This window comes from Aotus nancymaae, unplaced genomic scaffold (genome assembly GCF_030222135.1).
Source record: "Aotus nancymaae isolate 86718 unplaced genomic scaffold, 86718_ANA_hifiasm-v0.15.2.pri h1tg000018l, whole genome shotgun sequence".
Taxonomy (NCBI): Eukaryota; Metazoa; Chordata; class Mammalia; order Primates; family Aotidae; genus Aotus; species Aotus nancymaae.
In genome coordinates, this window is record NW_026988430.1 from 6,817,977 (window position 1) to 6,835,224 (window position 17,248).

Here is a 17,248-nt window from a genome sequence, read left to right on the forward strand (position 1 = left end):
CCTCCAAATACTGGGGCTGTGGGTTCTGATTGCTGACGGCTGCCTGTGACCACTGAGGGGTCAGCACAGAGGACATCGTTTCAATCCCCAAGGACTCAAGTGGCTTCCAGGGGATTTAGAGACAGTATCCTTCTCTGGCCTGGGAGCCAAGCACTTAAGGAAATCCTTGTCAGGTCACTGGTTGACTGCAGAGATAAAAGAACAGAAACATCAGTGACTACATGCAACGAGGAACACACGCTGTGCAAAAAAAATAAAGTTGGGAAAAAAATAAAGCTGAAAACGAAAACTTTGGAAAAGTCACAAACAGATGGCTTCTGCCCTTAACAGGCAAGGTTCAGCAATCCTTGAGGAGTGGTAAGGTTAGATTTCCAGTCACCACAATACACCCCTCAAAATGTCCAGGTCTCAAAAACATTGCAAAGCAGCAGCTTTACCACATTTACAGGAAATACAGACCATGACAGAAACCGTTTCCAGGAAGTCTACATCTTGGAATTACTAGTCAAAGGTGTTAAATCAAGATTTATCTTAAATATGTTAATGAGCCTAAGGAAACCATAGACAAAGAACTAAATGAATCAGGAAAATGTTGTATCAACACAATGAACACATGGTAAAGAGACAGAAGCGGTAAAAAAGGAACCAAAACTTGGAAGCCACCAAAATGTCCTTCAGTAGGTAAATGTATAAATAAAGCGTGGTATATTCAAACAATGGACTGTTATTCAATGGTGAAAAATGAGCTATCAAGGCATGAGAAGACGTGGGGTAACCTTAAATGCATGCTACTAAGTGAGAGAAAAAAAGCAAAAAAGGTCTTTGGTTGACTGCAGAGATAAAAGAAGTTGATAAAAGTTGATTTCAACTCCATGACATTCTGGAAAAGTCAAAAACTATGGAGACAGTAAAAAGATGGGTGATTCCTGTGGGTTGGAGGATGGGAGGGATGCGTAGGTGGAGCACAGAGGATTTTTAAGGCAGTGAAGCCATTCTGTAATATACTCCAATGGTGGACACATCTGTGTACGTTTGTTCAAACCCAGGTACAATACGAGAGTGAACCCTGATGTAAACTAGGGACTTTAAATGGTAATGATGTGTCAGTGTAGGTTCACTGATTGTAACAAATGCACCATCTGGTTGAGGATGTTGATAGTCAAGGAGGTTGTGCAGGGGTGTGTGGATAGGGGTGTGTAGGAACTGTCTATACTTTTGCTAAATTTTTCTGTGAGCCTAAGAATGCTCTAAACATAGTCTCTCTCTCCCCACCCCCCATCTCTCTCTTTTAAAGAACCATACAGAAGTTCTGGAATTGAAAAGTCCAAAAAGTGAAATACAAACCTTAATGGAAGGGATTTACCAGCAAATTTAAACAAGCAGGAGAAGGGATGGGTGAACTTAAAGACAAGACAATTAAAATAATTGTCCATGTAGCAAAAATGAAAAAAGATTGAGGAAAATTGAACAGAGCCAAATGTACTAACATTGCTCACAAAAGTTACGGAAGGAGAAGAGACTAAATGGAAGAAAAGGTATTTGAAGGAATAATGGCTCCGAACTTCCCAAATCTGAGAAAACATGTGAATATACTCATTCAGGAATCTCAATAAATTGGATGCAGGAAAACCTCAAAGAAACTCACATCAACACATATTACAAAAAATTGAGGAAACCCAAGGACAGAGAGAATGGTGAAAGCAGCAAGAGAGAATCAATTTCTCGTGTACAAAAGAGCCTCAATATAGTAACAGCTGATTTCTCCTAAGAAACTGTGGCAGCCAGAAAGTAGTGGAATGATATATTCAAAATCCTAAAAGAAAAAAATAAGCTGTCAACCAGGCATTGTATGTACTTTTAAATAACCTTTCAATAATGAGAGCAAAATTAAGACATTTCCAGATAAACAAAATCTGAGGATTGCATTATCAGCAGATTGCCCTACAGGAAATGCTAAAGGGCGTCTTTCACGATGACATGAAAGTACTCTAGTCAGTACCTTGAAGCCATAAGAAAAATAAAAAACAATGATAGAGATAACTAAGAAAGTAAATATAAAAGCCAGAATTATTTTACTTTCTTCGTGGTTTGTAACTCCTATCTTTCTCCTATGTGATTTATTAGGCAGTGAGTAGAACAGGGATTATAAACCTATGTCAGTGGTCAGTGTGCAAAGATGCAATACGTGACAATAGCAATAGAAAGGAAAAGGCCTCAAACCTGTAATCCCAGCACTTTGGGAGGCCGAGGCGGGTGGATCACGAGGTCAAGCGATTGAGACCATCCTGGTCAACGTGGTGAAACCCTGTCTCTACTAAAAATACAAAAAATTAGCTGGGCACGGTGGCGCGTGCCTGTAATCCTAGCTACTCAGGAGGCTGAGGCAGGAGAATTGCCTGAACCCAGGAGGCAGAGGTTGCGGTGAGCCGAGATCGCACCACTGTACTCCAGCCTGGGTAACAAGAGTGAAACTCCGTCTCAAAAAAAAAAAAAAAGAAAGGAAAAGGCAGGGACATATGGTAGCAAAGCTCTTATGTCCCACCGAAATTAAGTTGGTATTATTCAAACTAGGGTGTCATACATTTAAGGTATTAATTATAATCCCCAAGAAAATAACTAAAATATATACAGGAAAAGAAAGGAAACGGGACTCAAAATGGCCCCCTACAAAAAAATCAACAAAATACAAAAATGGAGTAACTGAAGAAAGAAAACACTATGACATACAGAAAACAAACATATAAATGGTTGAAGTGAATCTTTATCAATAATCATATTAAATGTAAATGAACAAAGCTCTGCTAGTTAAAAAAAAAAAAATTGGGAGATTGGATTTAAAAACCCACAGTCTTCACGTATTTTCTGTGTATAAGAGACATACTTTAGATAAAAAAATACAAAGAGGTTGAAAGCAAAAGAATGGAAAAAGGTATTTCATGCAAATAGTAACTAAAAGAGAGTTGGGGCAGCTGTATTATTGTCAGACAAAATAGACTTTAATCACAAAAAGTTTACAAAAGACAAAGGAGGACAATATATATGAATAAAGGAGATACAGCATGAAGATGTAACAATTATAAATGTATACACACCTAATGGCAGGGCCCCAAAAGATATGAAAAAAGATTGACAGAATTGATGGGAGAAATAGATAGTCCTACACTAATACTGGAATATTTCAGTACCTCACTTTCAATAATAAGGCGGAACAACCAGACAGATAAATAAGAAAATAGAGGACTTACGTAACAGACATACAGACAACACTCAATGCCACAACAGTGGAACACACATTCTTTTCAAGTGCACATGGAACATTCTCCAGGAGAGATTATCAGTCACAAAATAAGGTTAAAATTTAAAATGTTTTAATTTAAAAAAATTAAAATTATTCAAAATTTCTTTTCTGATCATAATGGTATAAAACTACACATCAATAATGGAAGGAAAACTGGAAAATTCACAAACGTAGAAATTAAGCAACACACTCTTTAACAATAAATTGGTTGAAGAAGAAATGACAAGGGAAATTATAAAATATTTTGAGACAAATAAAGAAAATACAACATACCAAAAGTTATGAAATACAACAAGAGCAATGCAAAGTGGGAGATTTATGTAAATGCATACACTGAAAAAGAAGAATCATACCTGATCATAACGAAATCATAACCTATCATACACCTTGAGGAAATAAAAATAGAAGAGCAAACAAATCCAAAAATAACAGAAGGGAAGAAATAATGAAGACTAGGGCAGAGATCAATAACACAGAGAATGAAAAAATAGAGAAAATCACCAAAACCAAAAGCTGGCTCTCTGAAAAGATCAACAAACTTGAAAAACCTTTAGGTGGACCGACTATGAAAAAGAGAGATGACTCGTATTATTAAAATCAGAAATGACATTGAGAACATTATTACTTATTTTACAGACATAAAGAAGGTTGTAAAATAATACTATGAACAATGATACGCCAATAAACTGGATAACCTAGGTAAAATGGACATTTTCTTAGAAACACACAATCTACCAAAACTGACAAATGAAGAAATAGAAAATCTGAATACTCCTGTAACTAGTGAGGAGACGGAGTCAGTAATCAGAAGCCTATCAGTGGCAAGCTCAGGACAAGATTGCTTTACTAGTGAATTCTACCAAAACATTTAAAAAAGAATGAACACTAATTCTTCTGAAAATCTTCCCAAAAATCAAAGAGGAAGGAACACTTCCTAACTCATTCATGAAGTCAGCATTACACTAATACCAAATCACAATAGGGAAGTCACAAGGAAAGAAAATTACACACCATTATGCCATATGTATACAAATTGAACCCAATGACACCTTAAAGGTTTACTCACCATAACCAAGTGGGATTTGTTTTTGGAGTGCAATGGTAGTTCAATATACATTTTATCAACCAGTAAAATGCACCACACTAAACGAATGAATAATAAAACTAAATGATCATCTCAATTGATGCAGAAAAAGCACTTTACTACATCCAACTTTTTTTTTTAATGATAAAAACACTCAAGAAACTAGGGATACAGAGTAACTTCCCTATCATGATAAAGGCCATATTTGAGAATCCCACAGCTAACAATGTTCTCAATGGTGAAAGTGAAAGCTTTCCCCTAAGATCAGGAACAAAGACAGGATGCACACGTTTGCCACTTCTCTTCAACATAGCACTGGGAGTACTAGCCAGAGCACTTAGACAAGAAAAAGAAATAAAGGTATAAACATTGGAAAGGAGAGCAAAAGATTATCTCTGTTCACAGATAACCCAATCTTATATGGAGAAAACACTAACAATTCCATTAAATGGGGAAAAGGACAGTCTCTTCAACAAATGATGCTGGGAAAACTGGATATTCACATGCAAGAGAATGAAGTTGAACCCTTACCTAACACCGTATACAAAATGGACTCAAAATGGACCAAGAGCTAAAACTATAAAACTTTTAGAAGAAAAGATAGAGGGAAATCTTCATGTGCTAAATTTGGCAATGATACCTTTGATATGGCACCAAAGGCATAGGCAATGAAAGAAAAAATTAGATAAATTGGACTTCATCAAAATTTAAACCTTTTGTGCACCAAAGGACACTATTGAGAGACTGAAAAGACAACTCACAGAATGGGAGAAAATACATGCAAATCATATATCTGATAAGGGATTCATATCCAGAATATATAAAGAACTCCTAAAACTCAACAACAAAAAAACCAAACAACTCAAGTCAAAACCGAGCAAAAGGCTTGAATCAGCGTTTCTTCAAATAAAGCATTCAGGTGGTTAATAAGCACATGAAAAGACGCTCAATCTCATCAGTCATTAGGGAAATGCAGATCGAAGTGACAATGAGATATCGTTTCACACCCATTAGGTTGGCTATTATAAAAAAACGGAAAATAACCAGTGTTGGAGATGTGAAGAATGGATGTAGAGGCACTGCTCATGGGAATGTGTAACAGTGTGACAGCGGTGGAAAAGCCTGGCAGTTCCTCAAAAAGTCAAACATAAAACTGCCACATGACCCAGTAATTCCACTCCCAAGTAAAAATCCAAAAGAGCTGAAAACCAACGCAAACAGATACTTTTGCCTCAACACCCAGAGCAGAATATTCACAATAGCCAAAGGTGGAAACGGCCTAACTGTTTATCAGCACATGAATGAATAAACAAAATGTGTTATAGGTACACAGCAGATACTACGGTGCTATTGAAATGCATGGAATACTTATACATGCTACAATGTGAATGAACTTTGAAGATACTATGCTAAGTGAAATAAGACAGTCATATAGAGACAAATATCATACAATTCTGCTTGCACGAGAGAAGCAGAAGAGGCAAATTCATAGAGTTAGAGAGTAGAATAGAGGTATGCCTAAGCAGGAGTTACGATTAATGGGTACAGAATTTCTGTCTGGTTCTATAAAAAAAGTTTTGGGTATAGATAGTTGTGCTTGTGCATGTGCATAATGCCACTTAATTGAACACATCATAATGATTAAAATGGTAAAAGTTCCATTATATATATTTTACCAGCAAAATGTGGAAGTAGAAAGCAGAAAGGGAGCAGAAAAATGAAGGCGTGCCCTAAAGTTTATGATTGATAGAAAGTGATTTTCAGTCTAGAACATTGTTATCTATCAAGTATGAGGGAGAATAAAGACTTTCTCACACATGAATGGCCTTGGAAGCTGCTGGAGGACGTGCTCCATCGAATCTGGAAAGTCAACAAAGAAAACCAGGGGTGGTGAAGAACAGGACTCCTCTCACAGCAAAGAAGGGGAGGTGGACGTTCTCAGCACGATGGTGAAGGACGTTCCCAGTGACAGCTGCTTGGAGGTCTAGAGGGTACCCTACCCCAGCTAAGATGGAAGAGAGGGGAATGCTACCAGTGAAATCATGGAAGTGTTGCATAAGTGAGAATGTCTGACCAACTGACAAGGTGGCTCTGTCTCAGAGCTGGAGATGAATTACATGCATAGAAAACAGAGGAGTTATCAACTCCAGGGAAACAAAAGACGTCACTAAGAAAAGAAAGGTAGGCTAGGTGTGGTGGCTCATGCCTGTAATCCAGGCACTTTGAGATACTGAGGCAGGCGGATCATTCGAGGTCAGGAGTTCGAGACCAGCCTGGCCAACATGGTGAAATCCTGTCTTCACTGAAAATACAAAAATTAGCTGGGTGTGGTGGTGCATGCCTGTAATCTCAGCTACTTGAGAAGCTGAGGCAGGAGAATTGCTTGAAACCAGGAGACAGAGGTTGCAGTGAGCTGAGATCTTGCTACTGCACTCTGGCTTGGGCCACAGAGTGAGACTCTGTCTCAAAAAAAAAAAAAAAAAGGAAAAGAAAGAAAGGTAATCACAGGACATGTACAGCTCAGCTGTGGGGAATATTTACAGTGTCTTAAATAAGTGAGCCATCTGAGTCAATGGGTAAGGTGGAGATGTGGAATTATTCCTTCTGTAAAACAGTTTACTCACTGTGAGAGCCATTAGACCACTGTCAAAGAACAAAGGCAAAAACAGGCTTTCTAGGAGAGAGGAAGAAGACAGGAGAGAGCAAAACTGCAGAGAAGTTGACATTCTGGGACAGAGCTGGCGGCCAGCAGGTGTCTATCTTGACTCTAACTGAGCACGCACTCCTCCTTCACTGGGGGCCTGGGGAGGGGAGGCTGCGTGCATTCAGATAGTGACGTCAGAGTTACGTTCTCACCTTAGAAAGTGGGAAATCAATCCAGAGCATCTAAAATGGACAAGCCAAGGACCAGCAGGGGGAATGGACCAGGTTACGAGCCTCTTTGGGGATGACCTGGGGAAAGCCACAGGGCAGCCCTGCTTGGGAACCCTGGACTGTGTGCCTCACAGGACCGGTACTCCTCTCTGTGTAACTCTGGGCACAACTTCCCCTCTTCAAGAGCCAGCATCCTCCCCTGTAAACGAGGAAGCTGTTGCTTATGTGCAGGGTCATTGAGAGCAGCATATGCACGGCAGGTGCCTAGTGTGGTACTGAGCACATTAGTAAAGGCTTAACCCCCTGAGCTGCTGCTGTTATTAATATTGGCACTTCCTGCCATGTGGAGTGCTTTGCTGGACAAGGCCTACACCTGAATGGAGAAAAAAATTTTTTTCAGGGGCCAATTCCTGTTGGCCTGAGCCAATTCCATCTTTTCCTCCTCGGTGGGGAGGGGTCTTTGCAGGAGTAAGGGAGCAGGGCTGCGGGGAGAGGTCGACTTCTCGTTCTTGCCCTTTGCAGTCACACCAAGGAAACCTGCAGATGTGACTGGAAGAGAAGGAACAGTAGCTCGGTAATAGGCGGAATTTCTCATTCAATTATTCAAGCAAACACTGAGTGCAAACTAGGGCTGGGCACTGATCTGAGCTCACCAGTGGGGTGAGGGCAGGAGAAGATTCCAGTGTGCAGAGACAGGGGTGTGCCTGGATGAGGCTGCAGCTGAGACCTGGGGGATGTGCATGGGAATGGAATGTGACCTTACAACCTGGCTTCTGCTAATCAGGAAGGAGGAGGAGGAGGAACTGGAGGAGGAAAAGCAGGATGCGGAGAAGGAGGAGGCAGAAGAGGAGAAGAAGGGTGAAAGAGGAAGACAGATGAGGAAGCCAGAAAAGAGAAGGGGAGGAGAAAGGAGGAGGAGGGAAAGATGGCTTCTGGTTTCTGTGAGCTGTGTATGCTTTTTCCCCAGGCTATTTTGAAATATTGAAAATGGTTCTAACACCCCCCTGCCTGCTCCCACTTCCACTCAGAATGAAACTTCAGAGATTTTCAGGGTTGAGAGTCAACCAACCCCATCTGGTTCTTTTTTTTTTTCTCTAGATGGAGTCTCGCTTTGTCACTCAGGCTGGAGTGCAGTGGTACGATCTTGACTCACTGCAACCTCTGCCTCCCAGGTTCAAGCGATTCTCTTGCCTCAGCCTCCCAAGTAGCTGGGATTACAGGTGTGGGCCACCATACCAGGCTAATTTTTGTATTTTTACTAGAGACAGGGTTTGGCCATGTTGGCCATGCTGGTCTCAAACTCCTGACCTCATGTGATCTGCCCACCTTGGTCTCCCAAAGTGCTGGGATTACGGATGTGAGCCACCGCACCCGGCTTCCCATGCTGGTTCTAAAGGAAGAAGAACTTAGTTAGGTCCTGGGAGAACTGGTCAAGTTACCTTCTCAGTTTTTGTTTGTGAAATACCCATCATAATTTTTACCTCCTGTCAGCTCATGTTGAAAATAGATTCACCATGGTTCAGTGACCCAAGTGTGCAGGAGTGAAGTGCCCACAGTGGGGAAAGCATGGCTGAGTCATCTTGGGAAGGACTTGGGCTGTGCACAGCCTCAGTTTTCCAGACCTGTAAAATGGGGATTCTAGATTTTCTTTTGTAGATCTTCTCAAGGGTGTGTACATGACAAGCATATAACGGCCCAGGACATGGCTGCTGCTACTGGTAGTTATTATTGTGATATAAATAGTATGAAATATAATGGGCTAATAGTTATTTTATAATAATATAAAATAATTTTAATATTAGTGATAATTAAATTTCCTTTTGTAGAGACAGCAGGGTCTTGCTCTGTCCCTACAAAATTACAGTAGTACACTCATAGCTTACTGCAGCCTTGAACTCCCGGGTTCAAGCGATTCTCCCCACACAGCCTCCCAAATAACTAAGACAACAGGTGTGAGCCCCCATGCCCAGCCAATGATAATCACTAATAGTGACAGTAGCATAAAATTAGTGCCCTGCGGGGGGGTGGGGGGGAACTACCTCCAGAACCTGAACTCCTAGTACCCACTGTTCGGTGACATTTCTTGTTGGTGATGTGACATTTCAGGGTGTAGCCATTCTGCCTCCTCCTACTGTCTCGTTCGTCTCTGCATCCAGTGCCTTCCATGATAGCAGGCACACAGCAGGTGCTGGATAAATGCTTTTCAGTGACTGGATTCCTTGTATATAGTTGTCCTCAGTAAAGACTTGTGGAAGGAAAAGCAAGCCGCATTCTTGCACTGTGTTGATGGACAGCTGGGCAGGGATCATATTGAGTTTCATGAGCGCTCCTTCCCTGCCTGCATCTCCATCCAGGGAGGACGCAGGGAGAGGTGCCCTGGTGGGGAAAGGGGGAAGTCCTGGCTCTTGCTTTCAACACTTTGGAGAAAGGATTCTTGGCACAAAGTGACTGGGCAAGAAATGAGCATGGGAAGCAATTTCCCTCAGATCAAAAAGCAACCCAATAACATACTTAAATGTGAAAGGAATGAAAATACATACATTTAATAGAGAAGAAACCATTTGATAATTTTTACATCATCAAAGTGTGAAAGGCCTTTCTAACTATGACCCAAAATCCATAAAAGAAAAGATGCATAACATAGAATCCACAAAACAACAAGCAAACAAATGAAACATTTTTGTGGCTGGACATGGTGGCTCACGCCTGTAATCCCAGTTCTTTAAGAGGCTGAGGCAGGTGGATCACTTGAGGTCAGGAGTTCGAGACCAGCCTGACCAATATGGTGAAATCCCATCTCTACTAAGAATACAAAAATTAGCCTGACATCCTGGTGTGTGCCTGTAGTCCCAGCTACTCAGGAGGCTGAGGCAGGAGAATCGCTTGAACCCGGGATGGGGAAGTTGCAGTGAGCCGAGATAGCGCCACTGCACTCCAGCCTAGGGGGCAGATCAAGACTGTCTCAAAAAAACAAAACAAACAACAACAACAACAACAACAACAAAAAAAAAACCTCAAAACTTCTTCATGGCAACAAACACCCAAGTCCAAAGACATATGAAAAACAGGAACAAAACCTTTGCAACTCAGATCCAAAGAATAAACAGAAAAAATAAAGATCAGCTACCCATGAGAAAAATGGGCAAAGGGCATGAATAGACACAGTTCACAGACAGGGAAATACAACATAAGGATGCTTGATCTCATTCAAAAGAGACAGGCAAATTCAAACTACACTGATACCATCTTCACCCTGAGATTGTTAAAATTCCAAAAGTTTAATAATACCCTCTATGGGCAAAGTCATGGTGACAGTGGCACTCTTACTCATCATGGAAGGAGAGTAAATAGAAGTAACCCCCATGGAGGGTAATTTGGCAACATTTGTCAAAATTACCGATAGATTTACCCACTGACCCAATGATTAAACTTTGAAATGTATCCTGAAGTGTGAAATGATAAATTTATTGCAGCAACATTTTTTTGTAATTTTTCTTTTTTCCTTCTTTCTTTTTTTTTTTTTTTTCTTTTGAGATGGAGTCTCTCTCTGTTGCCCAGGCTGAAGTGCAGTGGCACGATATCAGCTCACTGGAACTGCTGCCACCTGGGTTGAAGCGATTCTCCTGCCTCAGCCTCCTGAGTAGCTGGGATTACAGGCACCCGCCATCATGCCTGACTAATTTTTGTATTTTTAGTAGAGATGGGGTTTCACCATGTTGGCCAGGCTGGTCTCGAACTCCTGACCTCAGATGATCTGTCTGCCTCAGCCTCCCAAAGTGCTGGGATTACAGGCGTGAGCCACCGTGCCTGGCCAATTGCAGCAACATTTGTAATAGCAGAAGATTAAAAGTAACCCAACATCCATCAGCAGGGAATTGACTAAGTTACAGTACATTTACATAGTAGATTATTATGTAGCTATCAACAAAAGGAATGAGGAAGTGCTCTTACGTTGCTTTGGAAAGAACAGCAAGACATATTAACTAAAAAACAAAAATAAAAACAAAATAGCATGGCTCATGGGCTCTATTTTTGTTTTGAAGGTTATTTTTTTAAAAAAGGGAAGTTCTAATCTATATTTGTAAATGGTCATATATGCATAAAGAAATCCTGTTAGAAAATAGGAAACCAATAACACTATTTTAAAGAAAATAAGAAGAAATTTAATAAAAGGAGTGCGAGACATACATAAAAACTAAAAAACATTGTTGAAGGAAATGAAAGTTTTAAATAAATGGAAAGACAGCTCATGCTCATGAACTGAAAGAAAAAAAGAAAACATAGTTGGAAGACTCAGGGGTTTCCTACATCAAAACTTATTGCAAGGCAATGCTAATTAAGACAGGGTGGTACTGGCATCAGGATAGACGTAGATCAGTAAAATATAATTGAGACTCCAAAAATAAAGCCCAGCAGCTATGATCAATGGATTTTCAACAAAGGTACCTGACAATTCAATGGGAGAAAGAATAGTCTTTTCAACAAATGGTGCTGGGTGAACTGGCTATTCACATACAAAAGAATGAAGTTGGACCCCTATCTCACAGCACGCACAAACCTTAACTCAAAGTAGATCACAGACTCACGTGTAAGAGCTGAAACCATAGCACTCATAGAAGAAAACACAGAAGTAAATCTTCATGATTTGGGGATAGGCAATGACACCAAATGTGCATGTGATAGAAGAGAAGATGGATCAAAATTGGACTTGAAAAACTTTTGTGGGCCGGGCGCGGTGGCTCACGCCTGTAATCCCAGCACTTTGGGAGGCCGAGGCGGGTGGATCACGAGGTCAAGAGATCGAGACCATCCTGGTCAACATGGTGAAACCCCGTCTCTACTAAAAATATAAAAATTAGCTGGGCATAGTGGCGCATACCTGTAATCCCAGCTACTCAGGAGGCTGAGGCAGGAGAATTGCCTGAACCCAGGAGGCGGAGGTTGCGGTGAGCCGAGATCGCGCCATTGCACTCCAGCCTGGGTAACAAGAGCGAAACTCTGTCTCAAAAACAAAAAACAAAACAAAACAAAAAAACTTTTGTGTTCCAAAGAACATCATGAAGAAAGTAAAAAAAAAATCCACAAACTTTGAGAAAATAGTTACAAATCTTATACCTGATAAGAAGCTTGTATCCAGAATATATAAAGAATGCTTAGAATAATGAAAAAGAGACAAATAATCCAATTTTTATATGGCCTAAAGATTTCAATAGGCATCTTCCTGAAATAATCCAATTTTTATAAGGCCTAAAGATTTCAATAGGCATCTTCCTGAAAAAAGACATAAATAGCCAACAAAGCACTTGAAAAGATGCTCAACATCATTTGTCATTAGGGCAATGCAGATCCAACCGCACTGAGATACCACCTCACACCCCCTGAGATGGCTAGAATGAGAAAGACAGTCAACGACAAGTGTCGGGGAGGATGTGGAGAAATCGGAACCCTCGTGCGTGAAGCGAATTATAAAATAGTGCAGACACTCTGGAAAGCAGTTTGGCACTTCCTTACAATGTTAAACATAAAATTTATCATATGACTCAGCGATTCCACTTAGAGGTATCCATCTACTCAAGATAAATGAAAACATGTCTATCCAAAACTTGAACTCAAAAGTTCATGGAAGCATTATTAATAATCAGAGTGGCTAAAAAGTAGAAACAACACAAATGTCCATCCACTGCTGATTGGATAAATCACACGTGATAGATCCATAAAACGGAATGTTATTGGCTGTGTGCAGTGGCTCACTCCTGTAATCCCAGCACTTTGGGAGGCCCAGGCAGGCAGATCACCTGAGGTTGGGAGTTCAAGACCAGCCTGACCAATATGGAGAAACCCTGTCTCTGCTGAAAATACAAAATTAGCTGGGCAAGGTGGTGCATGCCTGTAATCCTAGCTACTCGGGAGGCTGAGGGAGGAGAATCGCTTGAACCCAGGAGGCAGAGGTTGTGGTGAGCCAAGATCATGCCATTGTACTCCAGCCCAGGCAACAAAAGCGAGACTCTGTCTCAAAAAAAAAAAAGGAATGTTATTTAGCTACAAAAATGAAGGAACTACTGACACATGCTACAGCATGGATGAAAACATTATGCCAACTGGAAGAAGCCAGGCACAATACACCATATGTGATTCAATTTATGGCAAACGTCCAAAACAGGCAAATCTGGAGGGACAGAGTGGATTAGCGGTAGCCTGGGCGGGGAGGAATGAAGACTGACAAGGTTTCTTTTGGGTTTCTCAGAATGTCCTGAAACTAGCTTATGGTGATGGTTGCACAACTCTGTTGTGCAAATATACTAAATACACTTTACACAGGTGAATTTCATGGCATGTAACTTATATCTAAATAAAGCTGCTTATTCTAGGGGAGGCAGGAACTGGGCAGATGGAGGACAAGGAGGGAAAAAGACTTTCTGTCATATATCTTTCAATACTTTCCGGGTTTCAAACCATCTGACTATACTATCTATTCAAAAGCAGATCTAAAATCAAAGGATCAAACAAAATTAAAGACAGACCCCTGATTCTCTCCCCTTTTGGGTGGCGGAGCAGAGAGGGAGAAAGCCACACCCACTGCATATCACTGTGAAGAGCTGGCTGAGTGGAAGGTGGGCAGCAGGCTCTATGTGACAAGGGCAGCCTCGGAGAGGTTCCGAGACCCATTCATTTCCTGGAAGCCACCAAAGCCACTGGACCCGATGGAGAGACGGTGCCCGACTGACCAGATGACCTGAAGGCCTGTCCCTGTCCCTTCCTCTAACACCATGTGGACCTACGTAAAATCCCAGAACCAACATCAAGTGTCAAAGGAGGGCAGAAAAACCCCAAGACTGACACCAGCCAGGAAGAATAGAAACTTGAGAGAGAAGCTCCGTTGACGGAAAGGGAAGAAACAGAACTCCTCTCTGACACTAGCTCTGTGGGCTGGGCTCACACCCCGGGCTGCTACAGACTCAGATGTGGGATAGAGACTCACCCCCTGCACCCTGAGACCACAGAGCAGCCAAGGAGGGTGATTCTCAGAGCCCTCTGCTTGTGTCTCCTCACGTGCTTGGCGGGTTAATGGGCGTTACACCAAGAAAGATCTCTGTAGCCAAATTAGCTTGAAAAATGCTGGGTTAAAGAAAGTCAAGGCATTTTTTTTTGTTAACTGCAGGCCTTCTCAGAGCCTTTCCTCGTGAGTCTCCAAGAGGGTGTCTGGCAGTTTCATCAAAGCACTTTTGTGTTTTTGAGGGATATCTAATAGGAAAGATCGTCTTCTCCATTTTACAGCTGAGGGGAAGTGGCTCAGCCAGCGTCCCAGAGTGGGTCAGTGAACAACTGGCCAGGGTGCTGATTCGGCAGCACCAGGCAGCCTCTGCCAGCGCCAGGTCATGATTCTGGCTGGGTCCCCACTCATGGTCCCAGAGCACTGGGCAGTTTCACCCTGTGTGGAGGTGTCCTCTGGTCACTGCCTTGTCCAACTCTCTCAGAAACTTGACGTATTTGAGCCCTGGCTGAGGATTCTGGGGACTTAGTCACCGGACATACAAGAGGATCAGAGAACAGATTCGCTCCCTGCCTGGGGTGTGGGACAGAGCAGCAGGGAGAGGCTGTGACTCCAGGCTTTGCCCCGGGTCCACCCAGCCTTGGGTTCTGTCTGCACGGTGAGGACCGGGGGCCCTTTCATAAAGCCTTAGAAACCTACCCTGATAAAATGCTATAGGGGCTTGGGTGCGGTGGCTCACACCTATAATCCCAGCGCTTCGTGAGGCCGAGGCGGGTGGATCACCTGAGATCAGGAGTTTGAGACCAGCCTGGCCAACATGGTGAAACCCCATCTCTACTAAAAATACAAAAAATTAGCCAAGCATGGAGGGCACCTGTAATCCCAGCTACTTGGGAGGCTGAGGCAGGAGAACGGCTTGAACCCTGGAGGTGGAGGTTGCAGTGAGCCGAGATCGCACCATTGGCAATAGAGGGAGACTCTGTCTCAAAAACAAAAAACAAAAAACAAACAAACAAAAAACTATAGGATAAATAGTCTAGTTTCTTCAACAAATAAATAACCAAGAAAAAATGGGTGGAAACTGTTATAGATTAAAACGTAGCCAAAAGTCTAACATGGACCAGGCTGGGATCCTGATTTGAACAAATCAACTGAGACAGACATTGATGAGGCAGTCAGGACAGTCTGAACCCCGGCGGACTGTGCGATGCTGTTCGGGAATTGTATTTCAGCTTAGTTTTTGGTTTTGTTTTGTAGTTAGAGTTTGTGTTCTTAAGGAATAAATCCTGCTGTCTCTACAACTCAAACAATGTGATACCTGAGATTAGCATTAAAACGCTCCAGAGGGGATGTAAGGGGAAAATGGGGGCTGTGGGGGGGCATAGTGACAAGGGGAACTTCTGCTGGTGTGGCCAACCCTGCAGCCTCAGTGGCTTCTCTCCCGGAAGGCAAGCCCCACACCCCAGAGGTATTCAGATTCAGGGCTCTCCATGTGCAGGGGCTTGGGGAGGCCAGGACTGCCCCAGTGTGTGGATCTGCTGGGGGCCCTGCACCCACTGGACCCAGCCAACCTCCACCAGCACTCAAGCCCAACCCTCCTCACACCTCCCACCTGCCCTCCTGCCCTCCTGCCCTCATGCCCTCCTTCCCGGCTACTCACACCGCTCCTCTAGGTCCGCCCGGCTCCGGCCACCTCGCCTGCTCCGGCCCAGGCCACTCATTACTCAGGATGCTTATTATTAGTCTTAGATTTGATTAGTGCCTGGGCTGCACTTCCTGGGTTTTCCCCTCAACCTGTTGGATGTAAATCAGCCACACCCACTCCCGCCCCCATGCCTGTGCATTGGGTCTCAGGATCCCAGGTGGGTGGTGGTGCCCCAGGCTCCTGGCATCCCGGTGGGTGCATGCAGAGCAGTGGAAGGCCTGCCTGGCCTTGGGATGAGGTATTGACTATGGAATGGCCCAGGCTCTTCTAGATCTGACCCTGGCCACCCCTTGGACCCGATCTCCTGCCCCACTGGCACACACTCTGGGCCAGGCCAGCTCTCCAGCCTCCCAGCATCACTGAGGAGGCCCTTCCCTTTTCCTGGACATATTTATTCCATTCATTGCCTGGTCAGCTCCTCCTGATCCTCTTCAAGGCTCTGTGGAGCTGTCACTTCCTACGGGAAGCTGTCCCTGACCCAGCCCAAGTCAGGTGGTGTTCATTCTCTGTGTCTCCTTGGCCCTTTCCAACACCTAGCAGAGCACTGGAGAGGTTGAACCCAGAACCAGACAGCCTGGGTTTGAATCTTGACTCTGTCGCAATCTTGACTCCTCTGTGCCTCCGTATTCTCTGTGGAAAAGGGGATGAGAAACGTTGCCCGTCTCACAGGTGGTTATGAGCATGAGGTGAGGGAGCACAGTTACGTTCTTAGAGCAGGTTCTTGGCACATAGTAAGTTCTCAACAAAGGCTGTGGACGATGGACACTGTGGCCTGTATTACACCACACGGCAACTTTTCTCCCGTGTCTTCCTGATCCTCTGAAACCTCCCAGGGGATGGGAAGCCCAGCAGCTGCCAAGGGTGGAGTGAAAGGAACGTAAAAGCCAAATAAGGCCCATGGGCCCTTAGGAAGAAATGAAGGATGAGGAGGACACAGGCAGATGGAGAGGAAGGAGGGAGGCTCCGGGAAGCAGCTGGAGCAGGGGGATGCTGCACAGAGCAGGAGAGGGGACGCAGACAGTCAGCAAACACAGAAAATGCCCAGTCTCCCAAAATTCAGAAAAACACAACTGAACAATGAGAAACTAACTTTCACCCATCAGGTTGGAAAGTTTTAAAGTTGGTAACATCAAGGGCAGGGGGTGATCTACAGAAACATGAACCAACACCCCGCTGGAGGAGGGAGCTGGCAGCAGCCTTCTGGAGGGCAACCGGCCAGAGTCAGTTAAATGTAGAACACAGACCTAACCCACCCCTCAGAAATAATTGTCCTCAGTGAGCCTTCTCATGACAGCG

General features: G+C 43.3%; 1 protein-coding gene across 1 annotated transcript in view; it reads right to left on the minus strand.

The window, feature by feature from the left end:
• The window catches only part of TNFRSF13B (TNF receptor superfamily member 13B), a 37,394-nt gene extending 21,398 nt beyond the window's left edge, over positions 1 to 15,996 (minus strand). The window contains exon 1 of the mRNA XM_012461746.2: positions 15,908 to 15,996. Coding sequence (XP_012317169.1) covers positions 15,908 to 15,968 — 61 coding nt within the window. The 5' untranslated portion in view covers positions 15,969 to 15,996. The remainder of the gene's footprint in view (positions 1 to 15,907) is intronic.
• Positions 15,997 to 17,248: the final 1,252 nt, after the last annotated feature.